Raw genomic sequence first — 27,702 nt, 5'->3', positions numbered from 1 at the left:
CCTTGGAACACAGAAATTTCATTGGGATATGTTTTTAAAAATAGATCTCTTTTTATTATTTTTGCACAGTACTAGATAAGACATTTTAGTGCATAGATGCAAGTCTTTTTTTCAACTCTGGGAATTTTACTTCTATGAAATTTTTTTTTCTTTCCCTAATATTTTTTCACTCTTCTTCTTATCCTTTAGAAATTTTTATGTTGACCCCCTAGATCTGCTCTCTGTTCTGACTAGTTTTTGCTCATTATATCTTTTTATCCTTTTCCCTTAGAATCAGTACTTCTTAAAATAAACTGCTTCTATGATTCTGAGGTATAGCCAAATTGGGGAAGCCCTGTTGTGAAGGGTCAGCAGTGTTTACCTGGAAGAAGAACCCATTTCAGTTGTGCTTCTTGCTGTTTGGCTGCCTGATTCAATCAGTGGCCGAAAATCATATTAAATATATTTGGAGTACTCCCTTTAAAAGAATTACCTCTCTTTGAAATTCAGTAAATTTACATTGAGAATATTTGACAAATTTGTATATACATTTGCAGGCAATAATTTTTATGAGCGGATCTGCCATGATTAAATGTTTTCCTTTATAAACTATCTGGTGTGGGTATTTTTTAAATTTCCTCAGTATGATCCCAGAGGGCATTAACTTTCAAAAAAAATGTTTATAGTAAAGAATTTGGAAAATACAACAATATAGAGAAAAAGTAAAACAGTAGTCCAGCTTCTCACAGAGATAACTGTTGTTCACATAGGAGTACATTTTATTCAAGTTTCATTTTATTTATTCACTATTAAACTTTTTAAGGTTGTAGGAGTAACTAATACTGTTCTCTATTAATTTGTATTTTTTAAATACTTTTAAGATTATGGAAGTAAATGGACAAAACTTTGAGAATATTACATTTATGAAAGCCCTTGAAATTTTGAGGAATAATACTCATCTTGCACTTACTGTGAAGACCAACATTTTTGGTGAGTTTTGTTGTAAAAATTGCCTGAACTCTTTCTTCTTAATTTGGTAATAGAAAAGTCATTACAGTGGAAGAAAAGATAGTAAAATATAAACATGTTTTTGTCTAAGCTCTTCAGCTAGTTTCAGAATCTTTAGTTTTGAACTATTATGTATTCTAGAATTTTCATTTTTCATTATGTTTTTAATTATTTTGATAGAAGGTAAGTTTTAAAATAGGTGTACAGCTACCTTCAGTTAGTCATTTATGAAATTCCTATGGAGCATGCATTATGTACTCTGCTGGAGGGATACTGAATGAAAGATAGAATGACCTGAATAAAACTAAGAAGTCATAATCAGGCATTTTTTCCCCCAGCTAGTGTGCAAATTAGTCTACTTCTAATCCTTAAGCCAGCTTTCTGAAGTAATATGAATGCCAGATTAGCTGTTTTATGGAAATAAACTGAGTAAAGCATTGACTTAAGTACTCAGTGAATTACAGATTTCTAATAAGAGCATACTCTACCTTTGTGTGGAAAAATGATTACAGTGCCTCTGTTGTGTTTTTATCATGTTTATATTTAAATAAAACCAGTGACTAAGCTCATACTTTTAACCAGATCTACTGTGTGTTTTTTTAAACTTTTAGGAAGATTTACTGTGATTTGATTGCCTTAGACATTTTAGGATTTTTGCGGAAATTCTGAAAAGAGTAACAGTAAAAATCATATAGCAATTGAAATAACAAAGAATATTTAAGAGTCCTTATGAAGTAGGGAGGAAAACAATCTCTAGGTTTTTTAGGTTACAATTTGAGAAGTAAGAGTTGGCTTTAAAAGCCATGCCTATGGAAAGGAAGCGTGAGTTTTATTTTTTTCACTTTGGCTTTTTATATTGTGCTTAGTCATAATGAAAAATGAAACGTGGGGTTTTTCCTCTTTTTGAGTCCCTTTGACTGAAATACATCATGTTAAATCTGGTATATAACTGTCAATTGGCAATTTAGTATTATATTACTTTAGCACTAGAATAAGTAAGTAAGCCTTCAGAATTTTTTGATTTCCTGGAGTTTGGACTAATATCTAGAAATGCCAACTTTTAGGTTAAACGAAAGAGATTTCCAGTTTCAAAAAATATGAAAGCAGGACTTGCTCTCTTACTTTGAGCAAGTTATTTAGTCTTTCCAAGCTTCAATTTCTCTAGCACTATTTCCTAGGTTTCTTCTAAGTATGTAATACCTTTAAACCTTTTGTACCCGTCACATAAAGATTACTAACTGGTATTAAATATTCTGAATAAAAATACAGAGATAGTGTGAACCCCCATGAACTCTGGGACACAGACAAGTAGATCTGAAGGATGCAAAAGACAGAAGCCATACCCTCAGAACCCTTTGAGCAGTGGGAAGACAGTTGGCCAACAGAACTACTGTTGGCAGAGGGTAGAAGTTACATGGTGCCGCAAAGGGGGAACATAGCAGTCACCTCTTTCTTCCTTACGCTAGGTGGAAAGCAAAACACCAAGGAGAAAGCTAAATACCTCATGTTTAGATTTAGCAAATGCACCCAGAGAAGAAAACAGCTGGCAATCTCGGTTTACTCTTTCTATTCTGGAATTTTAATTTATCTATTAAATTACAAAGGAATATTTGTAAAATATTTGTAGAAATGGAGCATTTTACTCTAGATGTGGTGATGCCCATAATAAAGCCCTAATAACTCTGGCATTACCATGAAATGGAGTTGAGCAGTTAGGTCATCCTATATCAAACTCACAGTGAGGACACCTACAAAAAGGAAAGCTGTGACCAGAAGACATTGGTTCAGTGATACTGAGAGGTGAAGCCAGCTGGATTTCCTGGGTCAAGTGGGGACTCAGAGAACTTTTCTGTCTAGCTAGAGATTGTAAACACACCAATCAGCACTCTGTAAAAACACACCAATCAGTGCTCTGGGTCTAGCTAAAGGATTGTAAATGCACCAGTCAGCACTCTGTGTCTAGCTAAAGGATTGTAAATGCGCAATCAGCCCTCTGTAAAAATGCACCAATCAGCGCTCTGTGTCTAGCTAAAGGATTGTAAATGCACCAATCAGCACTCTGTAAAATGGACCAATCAAGCGCTCTGTAAAGTGGACCAATCAGCAGGATGTGGGCAGGGACAAATAAGGGAATAAAAGCTAGCCGCCCCAGCCAGCAGCGGCAACCTGCAAGGGTCCCCTTTCACCCTGTGGAAGCTTTGTTCGTTCACTCTTCACAGTAAATCTTGCTGCTGCTCAGTCTTTGGGTCTGCACCACCTTTAAGAGCTGTAACACTCGCCGCGGAGATCCGCGGCTTCATTCTTAAAGTCAGCAAGACCGTGAACCCACCGGAAGGAAGAAACTCCGGACACATCTGAAGGAACAAACTCCAGACACACCATCTTTAAGAGCTGTAACACTCACCATGAAGGTCTGCGTCTTCATTCTTGAAGTCAGCGAGACCAAGAACCCACCAGAAGGAACCAACTCTGGACACAATACCAGAGCAAACCATTCTCAGTCCTTTTGTATTACTTAAAACTGATGATCAGGGATCACCAAGCCTAAGGAGAATCAGGATCATTGAGAGGGTGTGGTAGAGACCTAATGAGTGATCTTATAGATTCTGGAGAAAATATTTAAAGAAGAGAAGAAAAATATTTCTAGAACGCTGCACAGAGCAATTTAAAAATTTATCCCTTGAGATGCAGAGCTTGCAGTGAGCCGAGATTGCGCCACTGCACTCCAGCCTGGGGGACAGAGCGAGACTCCGTCTCAAAAAAAAAAAAAAAAGACAAAAAAAATTTATCCCTTGAAACAAGAACGGGATATTAGGAAAGAATAAGCAACAATCATTGAGAAAGAAGTAACTCTTACAGACAAAAACATTCGTTTGAAAGAACAGATAATAAAGTTGAGAAAAATCTCCCATACTATGGAACAAAAAGACAAAGTAAAATTAAGCTCTATTCCAGGATATCTAAAAGAAAATGTAAGGAAGAAGATATTTAGGAAATAATAGCAGAGAATATCCCAGAGTAAAAGAAGGATGTGACTCTCATATTTCAAAGGCCTCACTATGAGCTGAGGAAAATGTATTAAACAAAACTTGTGTCAACTTTCTACTTCCAGTATTGACTGAAGACAACTTAAAAGAGCTAGACTAAATATGAAAAACTATAAACAAACATAACATTCCAAAAAGATAGTGAAAAACTCTGGATGTGTCAAAGCCTTTTCCCACTCCTGGGACCGTATCCCAAAGTGATGTCTCTTTTTCCAGGGCCATTTTCCCATCCGTAGAATATAACTGAGAGGAGCTCCTTGATAAACTTACAAGTTTGTAGTTTAGTGCCCACCAAAGGATAAAATAGTAGCATTACAACCTTTGTTAGGATTGAGACTTTGAAAACCTCTCTCTGAAGTGGATGTGCGCTGTACCCAACTGACCATCTAGGTGACCAAGAAAAACTTACAGTTTTGGCCCTGGACTTAGATTACAGGTGCCTGACAAAAGAAAATAAATATCTTCTTTAGAGGATACTAACAGCAACTTGTTATTTCTAAAAATAATTTTTTAAAAACAGAGTCAAGCAAAGATTATGAGGCACTCTTAAAAGTCAGTATGAGCCAGAACCAACAGAAACAGAAGCACAGTTGCTCCAGAATATCAGACACAGATTTTAAGTTTGCTATCTTTTATGTCCATGAAGATAAAAATCAAATTAAGTGTTCCATTTCCAGATAAGATGGAGTAAACACATACCAACCTTCATCTGCCACTGAACTTAATAGTAAACCTAGACAGAATCATGACCCACTTAGTTGAGAACTCTGAAAACCAAATAGCAACAGGCAATTTGCAAAAGAATACCATAATTCAAAGTACCACCACCAGCAATGAATTCACTATTATTTTAATTTTAGTATGCCCTAGGTTGGACTCAAGGCAACCTAAAACCTGGATGTGAGTACTGTGGTACAGACAGATCCAGGAGAAGCCTGGCTTGAGGAATGAGAAAAGGGAACTCCTACTAATAGCAGTTGTCCTGTGGAGAAAAGTGACACCGCTTTTAGGCTTCATTGAATTCTAGTTTTCATGCAAGTGCTTACAGCCGTCTAAAGTTCTCTTTCTCCTCGAAGAGTCCCTCTACCTGACCCACACCTCATGTTTAGATTTAGCAAATGCACCCAGAGAAGAAAACAGCTGGCAGTCTCAGTTTACTCTCTTCCTATCCTGGAATTTTAATTTATTCCTCTTGGCTTCCACAGCTTTCTAACATCTTTAAAAATCCCACTTCTAGCCAAGCATGGTGGCTCATGCCTGTAATCCTAGCAATTTAGGAGGCTGAGGCGGGAGGATCACTTGAGACTAGGAGTTCCAAGACCAGCCTGGGCAACATAGTGAGACCTGGTCTCTACAAAACACTAAAATTTAGCAGGGCATGGTAGCGTGCACCTGTAGTCCCAGCTACTTGGGAGGCTGAAGCAGGAAGATCACTTGAGCCCAGGAGTTCAAGACTATAATGAGCTGTGATTGTGTCCCTGCACTCCAGCCTGGGCAACGAGCAAGACTGTCTCTAAACCCAAAAATTCCGTTTCTCAGAAAACTTGTCTTTTTAAGTTTTAATAAAAGTAGTAAGTGTGTATGTTTTGAAAACTAAAATACTAAAAATAGATATACAATGGAACCATACTGTGTACAATATTCTGTGCTTTTTCACATCAGTTCATACAGACCTACTTGTTATATAATTATTACATAGAATTCTATTATTACCATAATCTGTTGAGTTAATGTCATATTGATAGATATTTTAGATTGTTTATAGTTTTTGCTATTAACAGAGATATAATAAAAATTCTTTGTACTTTTATGCTCATATAGATCCATCTATATGATACATTTCTCAAAGTGGAATTACTTTTGACAGACACTGCAGGGTTTTACTTTCTGAAAGTTTATCACGATCTATGCTTCATTCATCAGTGTATAAGAATGTCTTGGCCGGGCACGGTAGCTCACGCCTGTAATCCCAGCTCTTTGGGAGGCCCAGGCAGGCAGATCACGAGGTCAAGAGATGGAGACCATCCTAGCTAACTCTGTCTCTACTAAAAATACAAAAATTAGCTGGGTGTAGTGGCATGCGCCTGTAGTCCCAGCTACTCGGAAGGCTGAGGCAGGAGAATCGCTTGAACCTGGGGGGCGGAGGTTGCAGTGAGCCGAGATCGCACCACTGCACTCCAGCCCGGCAACAAAGCAAGACTCTGTCTAAAAAAAAAAAAAAAAAAAAAAAAGCCTCTGCAGTGGGTATAATCAGTCTTTTAAGTTTTGATATACATTATTTAATAACAAGTAAGGTTGAGCACCTTTTTTGTGTGTTTTGGCATTTCTTTTTCTTTTTTTTTTTTTTTTGAGACGGAGTCTCGCTCTGTTGCCCAGGCTGGAGTGCAGTGGCGTGATTTCGGCTCATTGCAAGCTCCGCCTCCCGGGTTCACGCCATTCTCCCGCCTCAGTCTCCGGAGTAGCTGGCACTACAGGCGCCCGCCACCATGCCGACTAATTTTTTGTATTTTTAGTAGAGATGGGGTTTCACCATGTTAGCCAGGATGATCTCGATCTCCTGACCTCGTGATCCACCCACCTCGGCCTCCCAAAGTGCTGGGATTACAGGCGTGAGCCACCGCCGCCCGGCTGGCATTTCTTTAAAGTCTTTTTTTTTTTTTTTTTTTTTTGAGATGGAGTCTCGCTCTGTCGCCCAGGCTGGAGTGCGGTAGCACGATCTCCACTCACTGCAAGCTCCGCCTCCTGGGTTCATGCCATTCTCCTGCCTCAGCCTCCCGAGTAGCTGGGACTACAGGTGCCCGCCACCGTGCTAATTTTTTGTATTCTTTAGTAGAGACGGGGTTTCACTGTGTTAGCCAGGATGGTCTCAATCTCCTGACCTCGTGATCCACCTGCCTCGGCCTCCCAAAGTGCTGGGATTACAGGCGTGAGCCACCGCACCCGGCCTCTGTAAAGTCTTTTGATTTCATCTGCCCCTTTTTATATTGTTACTCATCTTTTATTGACTTGTTTGAGCACTTTATAAATTAAAATAGTATCTTTCAACTCTTTTTAAAGAGTTGAAAATTTGAAAGTATTTTCCCCAAGTGGTTTGTGTTTTGACTTTTGTTTCGTGTGTTTGTGAACGCATATACACATATGTAGGAAGAGACATTTTTAATTTTTATGTAGTCAGTTTTATTAAGCTTTTATAGATTCTTTGGCACTTTTACTTTTGATTCATGTACAACGTCTGATATTGCTGTTTAATAGCATTGTAGTTATGTGTACTCACTATCCTTTCATTTTTGTCCCTATTTTTTTTAATTTAACACAATCATTTCTCTTCTTTAAAAGAAACTATAAGCTCCACAAATTTTTACATATAATGACATACTCATGTCCAGAGGAGAAATTTAACAATTTTTTTTTTTGAAACAGAGTCTCGCTCTGTTGCTCAGGTTGGAGTGCAGTGGCTCGATCTTGGCTCGCTGCAACCTCCGCCTCCCAGGTTCAAGCGATTCTCCTGTCTCAGCCTCTGGAGTAAGTGGGATTACAGGCATGTGCCACCATGCCCGGCTCATTTTTGTATTTTTAGTAGAGGTGGAGTTTCACCATTTTGACCAAGCTGGTCCCGAACTCCTGACCTCAGGTGATCCACCCTCCTCAGCCTCCCAAAGTGCTGGGATTACAGGCATGAGCCACCACACCCAGCCAAATTTAACAATTTTTAAAAATAATTCAGTTACCTTACATACACACTACTAAGGAAATCTGCCCCTTCAAAGTTTTCCTGTTGCTCTGACAGAAAATTTGAATACTTTAGCATAGCATTATCTGGCCTCGTCTCTACCTTGTTCTCTAGTCATTTTAATTTTCTTGAACCTTCCTTCTACCACAGGGACTTTGAAGTTGAGATTTTCTCTACCTAAGATTACTCATCCTTTGCCTAGTTAAAATCTTCTCATCTTTCTGATTTCTTTTTACAAGATGACTTGCTCAAGGAAGATTGCCCTTTCCTACTGTTTTAAGTAGTTCCTCTGGTTATGTTTTATGCGTGTTAGACTGACTGTAAGTTACACAACAGGAGTAATATACAAACATCAAGTGAAGTGCCTGACCTATATTTATAGGTTAACATTTTTTGAATGAATATCTGAATTTTAGATTTAAAAAGTATTGGCCAGTCGTGGTGGCTCACCCCTGTAATCTCATCACTTTGGGAGGGCGAGGCACAAGGATCGTTTGAGCCCAGGAGTTCAAGACTAGCCTAGGAAACATAGTGAGACTGCGTCTCTACAAAAATAGAAAAAATGAGCTGGGCGCAGTAGCACGTGCCTGTAGTCCCAGCTACCCAGGAGGCAGAAGTGGGAGGATCACATGAGCCCATAAAGTCAAGGCTGCAGTGAGCTGTGGTCTCCAGCCTGGATGACAGAGTGAGACCTGACCCTGTTTCCAAAAAATACATATATAAATGTACATATATACATGTACACACACACACACATAAACACACGTGTGTGTATATATTGCCATATGGCTTAAAATCAAGTGAAATTTGTAAAATATTTTACTTTATTTTAATCATGCAGACTTTATGGAAGGTAACTTCTAAAAAGTCTCCATTTTGAAAGCAGAAAAATGTGCTTTTCATAAACTTGCACTGTGCTTTGGTAATGTGGTATCATCCTTCTGTTGAAACCCTCAAATCAGTCCAGATTTTACAAGTGAATACCAAGTTGTAAATGTTTTAATCCATTCTTAAGGCTTTATCCATTTCTATCTTACTTGTAAGTTCTTTGATTTTGTGGGAAACTCTTACTTTCCTTTTCTGTTGTTTTCCAAAAAAATTCTCTGTGATTGGATTTTTCAGTGGGCATATTTACACAATTTACAACTTAAAAAATAAAAAAAGGTGCAGCCTATACTGCTCAAAGCTGTATGTAATGATAAGCTGAGTGTTTGCTTCCACAGCTCATGCAGCTGAAGCCATTTAAGTCTATTCTAAGAATACGCAACCACTATTTCTCTGTAATTCAGACTTCTTCAGGCACCATGATTCATCGTTTCTAGATATTTAACCTTATACAGATTTATCTTTGCTTTATCCCAAGGAGATGTAGCCATCCTCACAAGGCAAAAATTTGGTGTAGGCAAACAGATTGCTAAACAGGTAATTTCCCAAATGTACCTGCACCCTCATTAAGGATGAAGTAATTCACCAGACTTAGTTAGACTTGACAGAAAGATATCTGAGGCCGGGCACGGTGGCTTAACGCCTGTAATCCCAGCACTTTGGAAGGCTGAGACGGGCAGATCTCTTGAGCCTAGAAGTTCGAGGTCATCCTGGGCAACATGTCAAAACCCCATCTCTACAAAAAAATACAAAAATTAACCCGGCATGGTGGCACACTCCTGTAATCCCAACTGCTCCAGAGGCTGAGGTGGGAGGATCACCTGAGCCCAGGGAGGTCGAGGCTGCAGTGAGCCCTGATCACACCACTGAACTCCAGCCTGGGCAACAGAGTGAGACCCTTTCTCAAAAAAAGGAAAAAAAAAGGGTCAGGCATGGTGGCTTACGCCTGTAATCCCAGCACTTTGGGAGGCCGAGGCGGGTGGATCACCTGAAGTCGGGAGTTCGAGACCAGCCTGACCAACATGGAGAAACCCCATCTCTACTAAAAATACAAAATTAGCCGGCTGTGGTGGTGCATGTCTGTAATCCCAGCTACTTGGGAGGCAGGAGAACCGCTTGAACCCGGGAGGCGAAGGTTATGGTGAGCCAAGATTGTGCCATTGCGCTCCAGCCTGGACAACAAGAGTGAAACTCTGTCTCAAAATTTAAAAAAAAAAAAGCAGTATCTAAGATATGATTGGTTGTTTACTTGTTTTTACTTCAGACCACTGAAGTGGATATTTTTTTAGCAGCTTTACTGAATGACATAGCCTCATAAATGTGACCGTGACGAATCGATATATATTACCAAATTAAAATTACCAAAATTAGGCCGGGCATGGTGGCTCATGCCTGTAATCCCAGCACTTTGGGAGGCCGAGGTGGGCTAATCACCTGAGGTCAGGAGTTTGAGACCAGCCTGGCCAACATGGGGAAACCCTATCTCTACTAAAGATACAAAAATTAGCCGGGTGTGGTGATACGTGCCTGTAATCCTAGCTACTCTGGGAGCTGAGGCAAGAGAATCGCTTGAACCCGGGAGGTGGAGGTTGCAGTGAGCTGAGATTGTGCCACTGCACTCCAGCCTGGGCGACAGAGCAACACTCTGTCTCAAAATCCATCAATCAATCAATAACCAAAATTACTGCTTTTGGTAAAAGTAAAAATAAAGTCCAACAAAGCTTTTCTCATCTAAATTTTACAATCTGAACCTGACTACAGTAGTCAGGTCTCATCTCAAGTGACATATGTAGTTATCCCTCGGTATATGCATAGGGTTGGTTACAGGACCTCCACCCCATGTACACCCAAATTTGTGCATATTCAAGACCCACAGTTGGTTCTTCAGAGCCATACGCAGGTTTTTGCATCCCAAGAATACTGTATTTTCAATCCACGTTTGGTTGAAAAAAATTCAAGTATAAATGGACCCACATAGTTCCAACTAATGTTTTTCAACGGTCAGCTGTATTATAAGGAATAACATACAATAGAACCTAAATATCTGTTTCTATAAAATTAGTTGATTAGCAGTTATATTACTTATTACCTAAATAGGAACCTCTGTTTTTTTCAAACTTGCCTGCAGCCTGCCCACTTCCTTTCCCTTTCCCCCCACTGACTTTCCTTTTATTAGTGTTGGGCAAAATCAGAAGTATAATCAGGTATAAAAACTAAAGAAAGAAGATACAGCTGCTAAAGGACGGGTAAATACTTGACAGTGTTTAGTTGAATGAGACTGAGAAAGTTCAAATAATGGAAAGTCACTGTGTTTATCCTTAAAATTTGTTGTTGGTACAAAAATTTTCTGAAGAGAAGAAAAATGAAATGACACATTTGTTTTATTTCCACAGTGTTCAAAGAGTTACTTTTTAGGACTGAACAAGAGAAATCTGGTGTTCCTCATATTCCCAAAATTGCTGAAAAAAAAAGTAATCGCCATTCTATCCAGCATGTGCCAGGAGATATTGAACAGACATCACAGGAGAAAGGAAGTAAGAAAGTTAAAGCAAATACTGTTTCAGGTGGAAGAAACAAAATCAGGAAGATTTTGGATAAAACACGATTTAGTATCTTGCCTCCAAAGCTATTTAGGTAGGTAATGCCAATCTTAGCCATGCAGGGATTTTCAGTTTCACTGTAAAGTTTTTATTTGGGGTGGGGGGAGGCTTGGGTAAGTTTTGCTTTATTATATAGCTAATGTATCATAAAGCCTTCAAACAGTACTCAAATAAGAATACATTTGAACTTCTCCCTATCACTTTCATGAAGTTACCACTTTCAGATTATATAATAGCATTATTTTGAGTTTTGGGAAAGACTATCCATTTTATTTTATTAAATCTATTTTTAAATATTTTTGGTCCAATTTTAGTCTCCTGATCTCTACAAATTCTACACCTTAAATCTTGGGACTCATTCACCAGTTTTTTGGGTTTTTTTTAATCATTTTTCCTTTGCAGCACCATTTATTCCTTCTTGAATTCTAAAGTTGAGCTTTTTAATCAGACCTATTTCTATTTCCAAAATGGGATATCACCAAAACTTAGTAATACTTGAAGATTTTAAATGTAAATTAAGGTCTGTAAAATACTGATGGAATTAGTCCACTAAAGTGTCATGATTGGCGATGACTCTAGTATATATTACATTAGCAGCTTCCTGAAGCAATTACAAAAGTTCTAATCAAGAGCAGTACAATACTTAGCACATAGTAGGCACTCAGTTTTTATTTATTGAATAAGTTAAGACAGTGAATAATCAGTGAATGAAATCAAGTTAAAAAAATACGTTAAAAGAAAATACTTATTTGCCTCCTGAAAGTTCCTGGTAATTGTGCCAGATTATAGTTATAGAAACAAAAAGAGATAGTCCTTACCTCTGAAAAATTCACATCAGGAACCCTTATTCTGTACACATTCATTATATACTAAGCCAGAGACAGGAAGATAAATAGATCAAGGTTCTTATCCTCCAAGAGTTGATAATCTAAGCAAATTGCAAAGTTCTCATGTTACAGGTTGGTAAGTGGAGGCAGGAACAAACTTGTTAGGTTTGAATAGATTGTGTTTCTGTGTATATAACTAGAGCCAGAGCAAGAGAAGTAGGTTACGAGGGACCTTGAATATTATGCTAAAGATAATAGACTTCATCATGTCATGACAGGGAGCCATAAGAAGACATGTGATTTGGTAACATTTGTTCTTTTAGGAAGACCTCTCTGATGGCTGTGTTAGTGATTTGGGGTTGTGGATACAGCACAATATAGCAGTGATAGCAGAGAGAACAATTGGGAGGCAACTTGGAATTGTGTCAACTCTCATCTTTAATGATAGCTATTTTTAAATATTTTTTCAATAATTAAAAATCTCGAAGATTTTCCAATCAGAAATGCTCGTCTTCCTGAATTCTTATTTCCAGTCAGGGAAACACATTTTCTCCTCATTTAATTTGGAACTCAGAGGATTAAAATACCCTGAGGTCTTTCTAAAAGTTCATTACTCATTCTATCCTTGAGGTGAGTGGCTTATAAAAATCATTACTTTAAAATACCAAAATTTTTGAATGTCGAGTGTACTGTAGCAAACACTGTAAGAAAAGGCATGGTCTCACAAATGGGGATTGAGTAAGGAGAATGTTAGAGGGGCCAGCCCACACTGAAGAGGTCAGGGACAGTTGGGGATGACTGGAAGTCACTGTGAAAAAGAGACAAAACCGAGGATCCAGAAGGCAGAAAAGAAGGCATGAGGAGAATTCCTCAGGGGGTAATGCCCTGAGTTCCACTTCCAGAAACCTTAATGGGTTTTGTCTGGAGTAGTTCTTTCTCCCATTAACTGCGTCTCATTTTGACCAGTGACACAGTTGTGACGTGTATCATCTGAAGACAGACAACACTGTAATTATAACTCTCTTCAACTTGTTACTATCACATTCTAACCAGCTGTACTCAAGTTTTAGGCAGCTAAATCAGTATCTCATCTCCACATCATCCTTTGGTGAGGGTGTGGGAATTAGTTACTGTACCTGAATTCTGTCTTTGGTTACAGCAAGAGGTGTAGAACTGAGGTCGCCAGGAACAGTCAGTTGAGTATTTTCAAGCATTATAACTTTATATTGGTACCCAAAAAAGAGGACTATCTGGTAAAAATATTTTGCTTAAACTCAGAAGGGATTATTGGGTCTCTTGCTTTGTGCCAACAAGAAAATGCTTGGTTATGAATATAAATATGAATAAAATGCTGCACTGCAGAAGTTTATATTAACCTGTCTGTCCCTTCCAAACTTGTTTCCAAGGAGTAAAATGCTAATTATTTCAGCCACATAAATACAGAAAAAATAGGTTATCTTGGAAGTCAAAGGTTTCTGGAGGCTGTTTTGTTGGGAGAGCTGTCTTACCTATCAGACTGGCCTTTTTGCATTTTTGAGAATGTATCTTATATTTCTTGACAGTCATCTGAAGTGAATTCAGACAATTCCTTCTGCTACACAAAAGTATACTACCCTTTATATATAAAGAGCTCTCAGAAATCAAATGGGAAAAAAAATCACTAAAACTTCAATGGAAAAATAGGCAGAAAACATGACTCAGATGATCTGTTTTGATATTGATCCAGGATATACAGTTTAATAGTGGATACCATTTGTTTCCTCACAGATTGACAAAAAGAATGGTCAGGGACAGAATTGAAAATGTTATAAGTTTATAAAAGTTTAGACTGGTGTGCTAATATAAAGTGATGCCTTTCTATTAAAAGCTTTAAAAGTGGCAAAATTCTGGCTGGGCACAGTGCCTCACGCCTGTTATCCCAGCACTTTGGGAGGCCAAGGTGGATGGATCACTTGAGGCCAGGAGGTTGAGACCAGCCTGACCAACATTGTGAAAGTCCATCTCTACCAAAAATAAAAAAACTAGCTGGACATGGTGGCGTACACCTGTAATCCCAGCTGCTTGGGAGGCTGAGGCAAGAGAACTACAAAAATTAGCTGGGCGTGGTGGCACATGCCTGTAATCCCAGCTACTCGGGAGGCTGAGGCAGGAGAACCACTTGAACCCAGGGAGATGGAGGTTGTGGCGAGCCAAGGTCGTGCCACTGCACTGCAGCCTGGGCGACAGAGTGAAACTCCAACTCAAAATAAATAAATAAATTAATTAATTAATTAATTTTATTTTTATTAGTGACAGGGTTTCACCATGTTGGCCAGGCTGGTCTGGAACTCCTGACCTGGGACTCCTGACCTCAGGTGATCCACCCGCCTCAGCCTCCCAGAGTGCTGGGATTACGGGTTTGAGCCATTGCACTAGCCAATAAATATTTTAAAATGGCAAAATTCTTTGATTCAGTAGTTCTGTTTCTAATAGGAATTAGACGAAGATTTATATATAGATGCTCTAAGTTGTTTAAGCTATACTAAAACAAAATTGGAACACCCTAAATGTTCAACTACAAGGATTGGTTAAATAAATTCTACTATGCATCAGAAAAATGACTAGAAGGAAAAATATCAAAATGTTGATTGTGGTTTTTGGAAGGCATGGTTTCATAGGTAATTTTTCCCTTCTCTGCTTTCTTTCTGTATTTTGCAAGTTTTCTTCTTGAACATTTGTTATTTTTTAATTGAAAAAAAATGTTTAATGAGTTCAGTTTCACAATTTCTGAGCATCTCCTGTGTGCCAGACCTCTTTGGAAGAGGCACCAAGAACAGAAACTTGTTCTCTGACTTTAGCAGCACTCAGTTCTGTAAGAGTAGAGGATGAGTTGTCATAGAAAAGGAAGAATGTAAGGAAAGGACATATACGTGAGATAAGAATAGATAATTCCAAAATCCCAAACAAACCATGATATAATTTTAAAAGAATGTTCCTAAAAATTAAAGGGAAAAATGTTACTAGTTTGAATTACATCTGTAAGTCAAGACGGAAGTATGGTTTTTATTGACCTAAGAATTCTTCACATTTCAGGAAATCTGTTTTTCTTTTTTAAAAATCACACAGCTTTTATTTTGTTTTTAAAATCACAGTTGCCTAAGTAACATTTCTGTGTTATTCATTGTAACAATCCCAGAAATAAACTGCCTTGCTTGCTTAACTGGAATTGTATTTTTCCTCCCCATTTCTTGTCAACATATTTTTTTGTTTGCTTTTTAAATATTGGGATTCTTTTTTATTTACATATTGGTGATATTTATGTAGCCTTTTTAGTTTCATAATATGAAACCAAGTACTTTTATCCTAAGTAAATTTAGTGTTGGGGAAGTATTGAGGAATTTTTTTAAACGATTTTTCTTCTGTTACTGCATCACCTTCTCAGGAGACTGTTTTGGTAAGAATGATACAATTACTTGCCAAATGGGTAAGAATGATACAATTACTTGCCAAATGGGCTTTATCAACTCAGCTTTCAAATAAGCATGGATATTTTGCCAACTAAATACTGTTTCATTCATGAGATAGCATGGATTGTACATAGCAGTATAGTTTTCATTTATGCACCTCACACTTTAATTACTACGAATCTGTAACCAACTTTACGTATTTATAGCTATACGGTGTTGTCTCTATTGAGCATTCAGAAGCAGAAGCGATGTTAAATAGCACCAGTAAGAGCTATAAGGACTTTCCGTATTTTCTGTATGTCTTAATTTGTATAGTGATTCAGCTTGCTGCAATTGATGCAGTTAATTCCCTTTAATAGAAAATTGTAACTTTTTAACATTGTTAAAGTTGCTTCTACTTCATTATTAGTAGGACTGGACAGCCTCTTTAATGGTTTGCTTCCTTGGATTGTTGTCGCACCCTCTGTGTCCAAAAATTGATGTGTTTGTTTTCAAAAGTCAAAGACTGTTTTTAAAAAAAAAAAATCTTCATTTTGTATGTAATTTAAATACCTTTGAAAGCCCTTTTTCCTCTTATTTTCTCTTACCTAACCTTAGAACATTTAACTCTAATCTTTAGGAATACAAACCAAATTATAAGGAGTCAATTTAGAATAAATGCAAATTATTTATCAAATGAGATATCTCCTTTGCTTTATCTGTCAAATTAGACTGCCTTCTCTCCCCAGGAAAGCACTTCCTGTTTCTATAGTACCTTTACTCAGACCTGCCTCTACTTTTTAATATAAATTGAGTAAAATAAATAATTCTCCCTTCTGGGTTTGTACAATTCTCATTTTATTTTATTTTTATTTATTTTTGATATGGAATCTTGCTCTGTCACCCAGGCTGGAGTGGAATGGCGTGATCTCAGCTCTCTGCAACCTCTGCCTCCTGGGTTCAAGCGATTCTCCTGCCTCAGCCTCCCGAGTAGCTGGGATTACAGGCACATGCCACCTGACTCCTGGCTAATTTTAGTATTTTTAGTAGAGACGGGGTTTCGCCATGTTGGCCAGGCTGGTCTTAATCTCCTGACTCACGTGATTCACCCACCTCCGCCACCGAAAGTGCTGGGATTGCAGGGATGAGCCAATGTGCCCAGCCCTGTTCTCATTTTAATTTTTGTAAAAGTAAGTCCATTCTTAAGAATTAAAGTCCAGTTTTCCTTTACACCACAACATTTGCCTATATTACCTAATTTTTCAGTATTCTTGGGGGAGATAGTATTGCTCACATTTACAGATGAGAAAACCAAAGTTTATAAAGAGAACGAAATTTGCCTGAAGTCAAGCAGCTAGTAGCTCAGGTCTGCCTGACATCAAAGCTTGCCCTTGAAACACTAATCTTTGCTTTCTTCCATGTCCTTTGCTTTTCTCTGACTCTTCAGCTCTGTCATATCCTGGCCCTCTCTTTCATGTCTGGCTATTAACAGTCCTTTAGCAGTTTATTTAACAGTCTAACTCTCCATCTTGCATAGTTTTCTAATCTACATAAAATCCTGTATTTTACATCTAACATAATTTAAATGTATTCCATATTATTCATTTATAATACTATACCTTAATCTTTTTCATGATAATAGGTAAGTATTCTGTGATACTTCTGTTTGTATGTATAGCAAGTACTAGGCAGAATGCTGCATTTGATAAAATATAGACAATAATTAATAGTAGCAGAGCATTGGTTTTAATGTAAGTACAACCCTTAGAAGTAGTTTTTGGTTATTGATGTTGATGGAAATTTTTTTCACTGCTATCTTATGTTTTTGTAGAACTGTTTTGCTTAAAAGTAAGCTAAAATTTGGGGATATCTAAAACCTAAGTGACAGTGTTTGTTTCTTTGTTTTTATTTTTTCTCTAGGTGGATTTAGAAGTTGCCTATGTCACATTTCTAAAATATTTTAAAGGAAGAATATATTGTTTGCTTAAATAATTAGACTTGAGAGATTAAATAAGAAATAATGTACCCTTAGAATGAACTTTAGAGACTGTAATTTTCATAATTCTATTTTTTTTCTGGTCCAGTGTTTAAAGACCACTCTTACTTTGTCACTTGACCTTGGCGCCATTATTATCTACTACCTGCCATAGTTTTTGGTTTGAATGTAGACTCCATCTTTTTCCTAGAGGATCACCAAGATTTTCTGGAGAAAGGGAAGGAGAAAGAGAACACCTTGCTATGGTGTGGCTGTGCATTTTTGGATACATGTATTAGTGTCCACTAAAACTGGCAAATTTGAAGGGTTCCCTAAATACTCAGATTCAGTTTCTTCACCCAAACTGGTAGACACTAAATAAGACAATTTAATTAGGATGTAGTAGAATTACTTAGATGTATAAGTTAGATTTTATTTTAATGTAATTGTTAAACATTTTAGTGCCATTTTCATCATTACAATTGTCTTTTAAAAATTGCTGTAGTATTTCAATTGTTGAAATCACCTCTTTGAATTGGTTCTTTTATGCCTTAGTGCACAGGGAACAGAAACGTTTACTACTTAAGTACTCTCAAATACTTTAAAGTGATATATGACATTCTTTTGAAGTGATGGAGGCCTAAGCCAATCACAAGATGACAGCATTGTGGGAACAAGGCACTGTAGGCATAGTCTGGCTATAATGCCCATCCCTGGAACACTCTCATCCAGCAGCCCTGATCTCCTGCAGCCTACCACCAGTATGTTGGATTTTTCCAATCCTTCAGGTAATTTTCATATGTGATTTTATATTGCCATATTGGTACCAAATGAACAAATAGATGGTTAAGCCTTGTGCAGCAAGTGCTAGAGTTACTTGCAGCCCTCTTAACTCTAGATTATGACTTGATGCAAAAAACTAAAGAGAGATTGACTTGTTCTGTTAATTTGAATGGTACTTCCTCTAAAGTGAAACCGAAGTACATAAAAAAGAGACTACCTCTGGCCGGGCGTGGTGGCTTACGCCTATAATCCCAGCACTTTGGGGGGCCAAGGTGGGCAGATCATGAGGTCAGGAGATTGAGACCATCCTGGCTAACACGGTGAAACACCGTGTATACTAAAAATACAAAAAATTAGCCAGGCGTGGTGGTGGGTGCCTGTAGTCCCAGCTACTTGGGAGGCTGAGGCAGGAGAATGGCGTGAACCCAGGAGGCAGAGCTTGCAGTGAGCCAAGATCACACCACTGCACTCCAGCCTGGGCGACAGAGCGAGACTCCATCTCAAAAAAAGAAAAAAGAAAAAAGAGACTACCTCTAACCACAGAATTAGGTGTCTTTTAGTAATCCTAATCTAAGCAGTAGAATGAAAACAGAGACACTTCTCAGGCAAGATATATCTTACCCAGGGTGTGGAAAAGAATAAGGGAGATTATTTTAATCTAAGTGGCCTCGCTTACCTTTTTCTGTGATACACAGAAAAGTGTTTGTAATTTTGTAAAAGCAGATTTTTCCTCAAACACCTGAAGCTAAAGTTGTTGTATTTGTCATGTATTGTTATCAGAGCATTATAGCATAATTTTCATTGTTGTTTGGACTTTCAGTGTGGGATGTCAAGTTATTTTTTTTTTTTTGCATCTGTTTGTCTTGAGGCAAAAATTGTCGCAATTATATAATCTAAAGTTTTGTTACAAAGAAGAAAACTTTCGACTTTGAATAATTATATATCCATCATTTAAAGGATTTGAGATGGTTTTCAATAAAAGGCATATACAATTAAGCACTGAAACATATAATTGGGTCCAAGGAAAGTTGGGAGAAAAAATGTTTCTACAAAGATAAGCATAGTTCTGATTCACCTTCAATTTTGACTCTAAAGTTCCTAGCAGCTAGTGTAGAAAGGGAGGAAACTTAGTTCCATCTCGGTATTAGAAGGAAATATAAGTACAGTAGTAAAGTTCATGTTTTATTATAGCAACTTAAATAAAAACCTTAGGACATAACTTAGTAACAGTTTAGTGAAGGTCATTCTGCACATGGTTTCTTCCTTTATATTTCAGTTGCCACTTAACCATTAGAGCGATTGTTAAACCAGTAAACTGTTCTGACACATGACACTCTCTACATGGCTACCAGTGTTCTTTTTAGAACAAAGATTTAATGAGTCATTACTTTCCTAAGACATTTGTAGTGATTTTTATATTAGTGAAGTGTCATTCATGAGAGAGAAGACACTCCAGTTATTTGATCCGAAGTTAATGTGAAGATTCTTACCAAAGTATAAAGTTAATTAAACTATTTACCGGAAAGGGTAAAGCAAGCACTAAGATATCACAGAGGTAAGAAAACTGCAAACTGGATTCAGTTCTTGGCACACCAGGGTGAAGAAGAAGGGTTGCTGACCTGAACCCCCTTTCTAGCCTCCTGTTCTGTCATTCTCTCACCACTATTACTTCAACCCTCCTTCCTGAGTATGGAATGAACTTTCAGAATGCCCTTTCTTTGCCCATGTTTGCCACCCATGGCCCTCTCCTTGCATGTCCAGTGAACTTTTTTATTTGTCAGTGCTGAACTCAAGTGTTAACCTCATCTGGGAAACCCACCTCCTTCTCCCACAGAGTCAAGTCTCTCCTATTGTTTGCTCTGTGGCAGGATGGGAATTTATTTCTTTGTCTCTGTGTGTGTGTTCTACAGCAGTGCTTTTCACACTACATAGAACATTCAAAAATAAAGTGTCTTCACACTTCCAAAGCACAAATTCAATATATGCTTTCATAAGACAAGTATTAGGGATCTTATGATTTGTAGTTTTAATAATTTATATGGCTGTATGTTTGCCATAGGTATATATAGGATGTGGGGCTGAGGGAATAAGGGATAGGGTTGTAGGAGGAGGCGAGAGAGAAGTAAGTTGGAGATTTAGCTGGAGGAACAAAGAGAAGTGGTTGAAATTATTAAGTTTTAGAAACTAAGTCCCCATGGAGCTGAAATTCAGACCTATAAAGAAAAGGTGTGTTACTCAACTTGATTTCAGGTTGATTACATAATTCTCTCCTTGAGAACACGTTAAAAGGACTAAAGATAAAGATGCCTTTTTAAAATCTGTTCAGAGAACATCTGGTATGTCTCAGTCTGCAACATGTGCTCGTACTAGTAATGTGAACACATATATGATAGGTATTTAACTTATATTTTTAAACCCCCAAATGTGTAATTTTGTGAAAGGCTTTTTATCTAGTGATGGATATTATTTATATTTAGATTGAAAAAAACATCAATTCCCAGTTAATTCCAAATTCAGCTTCTTATGTAATTTATACAACACAAAAATTTAAATGAGCCATGTACATCACATATGTATATTATAGGACGTGTAACAGCCAAGTTTGATTAATGTTTATTGGTCTTGAGCTTACCTATATTTATCCTGCATTTTCAAAGTTATTACTAGATCAAAATGAAAGTGGGGGCAAAGCTACAGAACTATAAGTTTGTTTTTGATTGCTTACTTTGATTTTGCTTTATTTTTGCTGCATACAGCTGTTGGTTTTTATTGTAAGTAACTTAAAGACTATGATATTCTATTGCCCTTGTTTGTATGTATTATTTTGTTATTTTTTAAAAGTCCAATGATACAGAATTGAATGAAGTAGTGAGCACAACTTTTCTTTCCACTTAGAAGGTAGCCAGTATTAACTGGCATGTATCTTTTTAGTCATTTTTTTGAATATATGTATGTTTTTATGTTTGGATAGAATCAGTATACATGCTGTTCTGTAACTTCTGAAATGTTCTTTGGGATTTCTGACTCAATACAAAATGAATCCTAAAAAAAATTAGTAGTGTGGCTAAAAGAAATTCAAAAAGGAATTTTTTTCTAGATCTGCATGTAGAACTTACAGCTTACTTCTTTTCACTTAATAGCACAAACCCTTATTTGATTTATTTCATATAGTAAACTTAATTTTTTCTTCATTGAAAATTTATTATTGTTATTAGTTTTTAATTATAAAGGAACACAATCATAGCTTTAAAAAAATTAAACTGCCAGAATAAGATAGAATATAAAAGTCTCCGCTCCTCAGAATTTAGTTATTAATTTACTTTATGTCCTTCCAGAAATTTCATTGCACATAAAATGTGTCTGCTGTTGCTTTCACCCCAAATGAGATGTTTTACTTTTCTTCCACTTAACTGTTTCACTTTAGCAATATACCTTTGAATACTTTTCTGTTTCAAGGTGTGTTGTTCTACCACAAATTTTTAAACAGCTAACAGAATTTTTTTAACCAGTCCCCATTGGTAGACATTTACAGTATTGCCTAATCTTTGTGTTCATGTATCTTTACCTGTTTTATGTATGCATTATTATATTTTGAGTTTTGAAAAACTATTTTGTGGGAATTTGTTTTCTCATTATATAAGTGCCTAAAAAATATGTGTTTTGCCATTTGACCTGCAAAACTTAAAATGTTTACTATCTGGCTCTTTACAGAACAATTTTTTCATTCCTTAATATACCACTACCCTTTGTTTTTTTGTGTGGCGCTTTTCACTATATGAATTCTCTTCCTTACTCGATGTCTGTCTTTCGTTGAGCTCATGTTTACTCACTTGAATGTAAGTAAATTCCCTGAGAGTGGAGGCTTTACCTGTCTCACTTACCATTGTAGCTTCATCACCTGGAACCCTATTGACACATAACAGGCACTTCATAAATATTTATTCAGCAATTAACAATTTAAAGCAGAATGAAAAGTGAGTCTTTTTTTTAAAGATCATCTTAAATACCTAAAAGTTCTCCCATTTTAGTGTAATCTCAGGGTCAGTACATACATACTTCAAGTATTCATGTTTTAATTTTACCGCTGTAAGATTTATAAGTTAGCTCTCTAGAAACTTCATCTCTGATCGAAAGTCTAGATATCTGAGGTATCTATTTAATTTATTTACCTATTACATAAGATTTCTAAATATGAAATATGACCCTTGATCCTCCAAGATTTTTTTTTTTTTTTTTTTTTCCGAGACGGAGTCTGGCTTTGTCGCCCAGGCTGGAGTGCAGTGGCGCAATCTAGGCTCACTGCAAGCTCCTCCTCCCGGGTTCATGCCATTCTCCTGCCTCAGCCTCCCGAGTAGCTGGGATTATAGGTGCCCGCCACCACACCCGGCTAATTTTTTTGTATTTTTTTTAGTAGAGACGGGGTTTCACCGTGTTAGCCAGGATGGTCTCATTCTCCTGACCTCGTGATCCGCCCACCTCGGCCTCCCAAAGTGCTGGGATTACTGGCATAAGCCACTGCGCCCGACCCCAAGATTTTTTTTTGACAGAGCCTCACTCTGTCACCCAGGCTGGACTGCAGTAGTATGATCTCGGCTCACTGCAGCCTCTACCTCCTGGGCTCAAGTGATCCTCCCACCTCAAACTCCCGAGTAGCTGGGCCTATAGGCACACACTACCACACCCAGATAATATTTGTAATTTTTGTGGAGGCAGGGCTTCTCCATGTTCCCCAGGCTAATTTTGATCTCCTGGGCTCAAGTGGTCTGCCTGCCTCAGCCCCCTAAAGTGCTAGGATTATGATTCTTTTTAAATGTCTGTTTTGCCTTTAAAATTGTACTGTATTTTTGTGTGCATTTTAGCTTTGTGCCTAAAATTTGAAATGATTGGATCATTTTTTCCCTTTCGATTCAACTTTATTTGAACATATTGACCATTCATCTAAGCAATTAACATTTGAGTGTCTGCTGCATGCCAAATATTGTGCTTGGCATGTATGTGGTTTTCCTACTAACAAGAAACATGTTTCTAAAGAATATTATGTAATATGTACGTAACAATTCTAAAATAGAGGTTTACACTGTCATTAATATTAACGCAGAGAAAGATTTTCCTCTGATGGCTCTCCATTGCTTTTCCAAGTTGACATTTGTTACCTTGGCAGATTCATCAGAGTTTGGATTAAGGGGTACCCTTTAGATAATCCCATTTATGAATCTGTTCTAAAGGCACCCATTTGTGATACCTGAATCACTCTTATGTGATCATATAACAATTTGTCCTTCACATGGACAAATCACTTTAACAAAGTATGACTTTTTGACACTATGCATCAAGATACACAATTGTGTGCTCCTTCCCAGAAGATGTTACAGTATATTGGCAGCAAGGGAAGAGAACATGAAATGTGTACAAATTCCCACCCTGTCTTTGTGAATAAATTTCTCTGAAGAAAGTAATAAAAGGTATCAGAACATCTCCCCATTCCCTCAAGGTCAGTCAGTACCACTGGCTAAGGCTCAGCCCCCAAAGATATAGTAAAATGATTCAGTTCTGGAGCCCAGGATGGCTAGGACCTAGCCATGAAGAGGGTAGCAACAGTACAGGTAATAACAGTATATTGTTTGTTCCTTTTTTATGGACTTAAAAAGATAGTGGAAACCCATTTGTTCAATATATTTCTCTTGGCAAATTGAAATTTCCATTTGTTTGCAATAATCTTCTAGCACAGGGTAGAGAAGTATATTAGTCCGTTTTCATGCTGCTGGTAGAGACATACCCAAGACTGGGCAATTTACAAAGGAAAGAGGTTTAATGCACTGACGGTTCCACGTGGCTGGGGAAGCCTCACCATCATGGCAGAAAGCAAGGAGGAGCAAGTCACATCTTGGTGACAGCAGGCAAAGAGAGTTTGTGCAGGGGAACTCCTCTGTTTAAAACCATCAGATCTCGTGAGACTTATTCACTGTTGTGAGAACAGCATGAGAAAGACTCATCCCCATGATTCAGTTACCTCACACTGGCTCCCTCCCATGACATGTGGGAATTGTGGGAGTTACAATTCAAGATGAGATTTGGTTGGGGACACAGCCAAATCATTTCAAGAAGTATGTCTGATTTTGGTGGATCTTGAAACAGTCTGACCTTAAGTCTTGTAGGTTTAAAAACCTGATGATGTCAGCAGCCCACTAAGGATTGGCTCATCAGAATGAAGTCTGAACAAGATGCATTTGATGACTCAGATTTCTTAATACATTGAGGAAAGAGAGTTTGATGCATCCTTCTTACAGAAGGAACCAGAGTAGGTGAAGTATTCTACTTTCAACTTGACAGGACCCAGAACATTCAACATATGTTGGCTAAGACCCCTTGTCCCTGGAATTATATTCATGTATATTCAGTTGAATCTTTCAGTCCTCAGAGCAAGTCTTTTTTTTTTTTTTTGGTCCTCAGTCTCAAGAGGACCAAAAAATTTATTTTATGAAAATATTTCCTGCCATATCTGTATCTGTTCCATTTCTCCCTTTTAACCAGGGATTATACCTCAGGACATTTTGAGATAAATTTGTAATTTTTTTTTTTTTTTTTTCCTCTAAAGGCTAACAGTGTCCATAATGCTAAGAAGGTGATGCTGGACAAACAATATAATTACTTGAGCCCCCAAAATCTTCCACCCTGCCCCCACTGCAGTCATCACACACATACAAAAAAGCCACAGTAATATATATTCCCTAATTTGTTTTTTTCCTTTTTGAGACTGGGTCTTACTCTGTTGCCCAGAGTGGAGTGCAGTGGCATGATCTCAGCTCACTGCAGTTTCAACCTCCCAGGCTCAAGTGATGCTCCCACCTACACCTCCCAAGTAGCTGGAACTACAAGAATGTGCCACCACACCCAGCTAATTTTTAAGTATATTTTGTAGAGATGGGGTCTTGCTATATATCCAGTCTGGTCTCGAACTCCTGGGCTCAAGTGATCCTCCAGCCTTGGCCTCCCAAAGTCCTGGGATTACAGATGTGAGTCATACCCAGCCTGTATTCCTAATTTTTTAAAAAGGAAACTTTTGCAACAGTAATTTATTGTCATAGAGAAAATTTTTAGCATTTGTTCATGCTATAAAATCACTTTTCACTTAAATTTAATTATATTAAATATTAGCTTATCACGTTGAACATTGGTCCAGAGTTCTATAATGACAAAAAGAAATAAGATAGAACAAGGGGGGGTGGAATATTATTATTTACATGGGCTTATCATATAAACATTGTCTCAAATTAGAATTTTTTGGGCAAAGACTAAGATTTCACCAGGTGAACATTTAAAATTTTCCTGTGTTAAAAATAAATAAAATATGAAAACTAACATTTTCCACTTCATAGTTGGACTAAGTGTTGTTATCTACTACAATACAGTAGTATTGTATCTACTACAATACATAAAGGATACCAAAAAGTATTTTTAAAAAGACATAATGGTTCATTAAACCATTATCAGTTACTGAGTCTTACCAGTAACCAAAAGAAATGAAAAAATAATGATATTATTTTTGGAGGGAGGAAAAGAATAGGGCTTATGAAATGGGAGAGCAAAACAAAACATTAATACACAGTTTTTATAAGGATGTGACCAAATTTGTTCCCTTACACTCTAGGATTATGAAATATTATAACCTCTCTGGAGAACAGTTTGGCAGTATATTTCAAAAACCTTAAAAGTATGCATGCCTTCTAATTCAGCAATTCTGTTTTTGAGAATTTTCACTGAGGAGGTAGATTGCCTGCAGAGGCTTACTTACTTGTGACAGGGGGTAATGGGGCATATCATAATGTCATTTATAATAATAGAAAATGTTAAGCAATCTAAATGTCATTAGGGGTTTGGATAATTGAAATATATAAAATACATATTATGGAGTACTATGTCTTCATTAAAAATAGTTTTGTAGAAGAATATAATGGCATTAAAATGTTTTATAAGATATTAAATGAAAAAATTCTGGCTTCCAAATCATATATATAGTATGAGCCCAAGTTTTGTTTTTGGGTTTTTCTATCAATGATTTGTTATCTGAAAAAAAAAATGGATATATTTATCAATAAATGCAGCAGTGACTTCTGTTAATATTGTGAAATAGAAATGTATATTTCAGTGTTCAGAGGGATCAGTGTGTTTCACATTGCTTTTTGAAGCGTTTAAAAGTAATTTTTTAAAAAAATAACAAGGCATACCTTTCTATTTATGTAGATATCCCTGATCAAGTTATAAGAGTTTTCAAAGTGGATCAGCAAAGTTGCTACATTATCATCAGTAAAGACACCACAGCTAAAGAAGTAGTTTGTCATGCTGTTCATGAATTTGGTTTGACCGGTGCATCCGACACATATTCTCTCTGTGAAGTTTCTGTTACTCCTGAGGGTGTCATAAAACAGAGAAGACTTCCAGATCAGTTCTCCAAATTAGCTGATAGAATTCAACTCAATGGAAGGTGAATAAGCTTATTAGTGGATGTGCTTATTTGTAGATGTGCTTTTGAAGATTTCCTGTTAAAACAGATATTGTAAGTAGAAACATCATCATGTTTTAGTGCTGCTAAATTCACTCCAGAAGACGCTTGATAAAATATCTTATCACTCCTGCTAAAATAAACTCTTAGAACCACTGATATAATCTAGTTCCTGTTTTTTTATAGAGGAAGCTGAATGATACAAATCTTCATATATATCTGAATGACTGTATCTACTAATTTATAAATTTGTTTTTAATATGGCCAGTATGTACTTTGGCAAAAGAAGCATGGTTTTCACAGTTCTTTTTCTAAGTAGTTTTCCTTTTATGAATATGCAGGAAAATTTTAAAAACTTTAAAATGTGTTCTGAAAATTATTTAATAAACTAGATTATTTCTGTAGTAAATTTGTTCCTTACTCTGGTTTATTTTATTTTATTTTATTTTTCTTTGAGATGGAGTCTCCCTCTGTCGCCCAGGCTGGAGTGCAGTGGCGCGATCTCAGCTCACTGCAACCTCCACCTCCCAGGTTCAAGCGGTTCTCCTGCCTCAGCCTTCTGAGTAGCTGGGACTACAGGCACATGCCACCATGCCTGGCTAGTTTTTGTATTTTTAGTAGAGACGAGGTTTCACCGTGTTGGCCAGGCTGATCTCAAACTCCTTACCTCAAGTGATCTGCCTGCCTCAGCCTCCCAAAGTGCTGGCATTACGAGTGTGAACTACCACGCTCAACCGCTCTGAGAATAATCTTTTTGGTAACCCAGTTTCATATGTAGAACAAGATCCCTAGAAAGCTTACAGTGACTGCATGCTATGGTTGCTGTGAAATGAGAATGAGTTAACTGTTTTGCTGGCTGTACATAGTGGTTAGACCCTGGATTCAGACTGCCCACATTCAAATCCCAGCTCTGGCTATGTGACCTTGAGCAAGTTATGTAGCT

General features: G+C 37.3%; 1 protein-coding gene across 24 annotated transcripts in view; it reads left to right on the top strand.

Moving 5' to 3' along the window:
• Positions 1–27,702, top strand: part of RAPGEF6 (Rap guanine nucleotide exchange factor 6) — a 211,165-nt gene that overhangs the window by 143,886 nt on the left and 39,577 nt on the right. For 15 of the 24 annotated variants that reach the window (XM_054555908.2, XM_054555903.2, XM_054555900.2 and 12 more), the window contains 5 exons: positions 861–969; positions 11,043–11,283; positions 18,107–18,264; positions 21,016–21,030; positions 26,501–26,741. In XM_054555908.2, coding sequence (XP_054411883.1) covers positions 861–969; positions 11,043–11,283; positions 18,107–18,264; positions 21,016–21,030; positions 26,501–26,741 — 764 coding nt within the window. The remainder of the gene's footprint in view (positions 1–860; positions 970–11,042; positions 11,284–18,106; positions 18,265–21,015; positions 21,031–26,500; positions 26,742–27,702) is intronic. The other 9 variants (XM_024247559.3, XM_054555909.2, XM_024247558.3 and 6 more) reach the window with 1 other exon arrangement.

This window comes from Pongo abelii, chromosome 4 (genome assembly GCF_028885655.2).
Source record: "Pongo abelii isolate AG06213 chromosome 4, NHGRI_mPonAbe1-v2.0_pri, whole genome shotgun sequence".
In the NCBI taxonomy this organism is placed as follows: domain Eukaryota; kingdom Metazoa; phylum Chordata; class Mammalia; order Primates; family Hominidae; genus Pongo; species Pongo abelii.
Note: the sequence above shows the minus strand (reverse complement) of the source record. Positions and strands in the feature narration are given on the sequence as shown.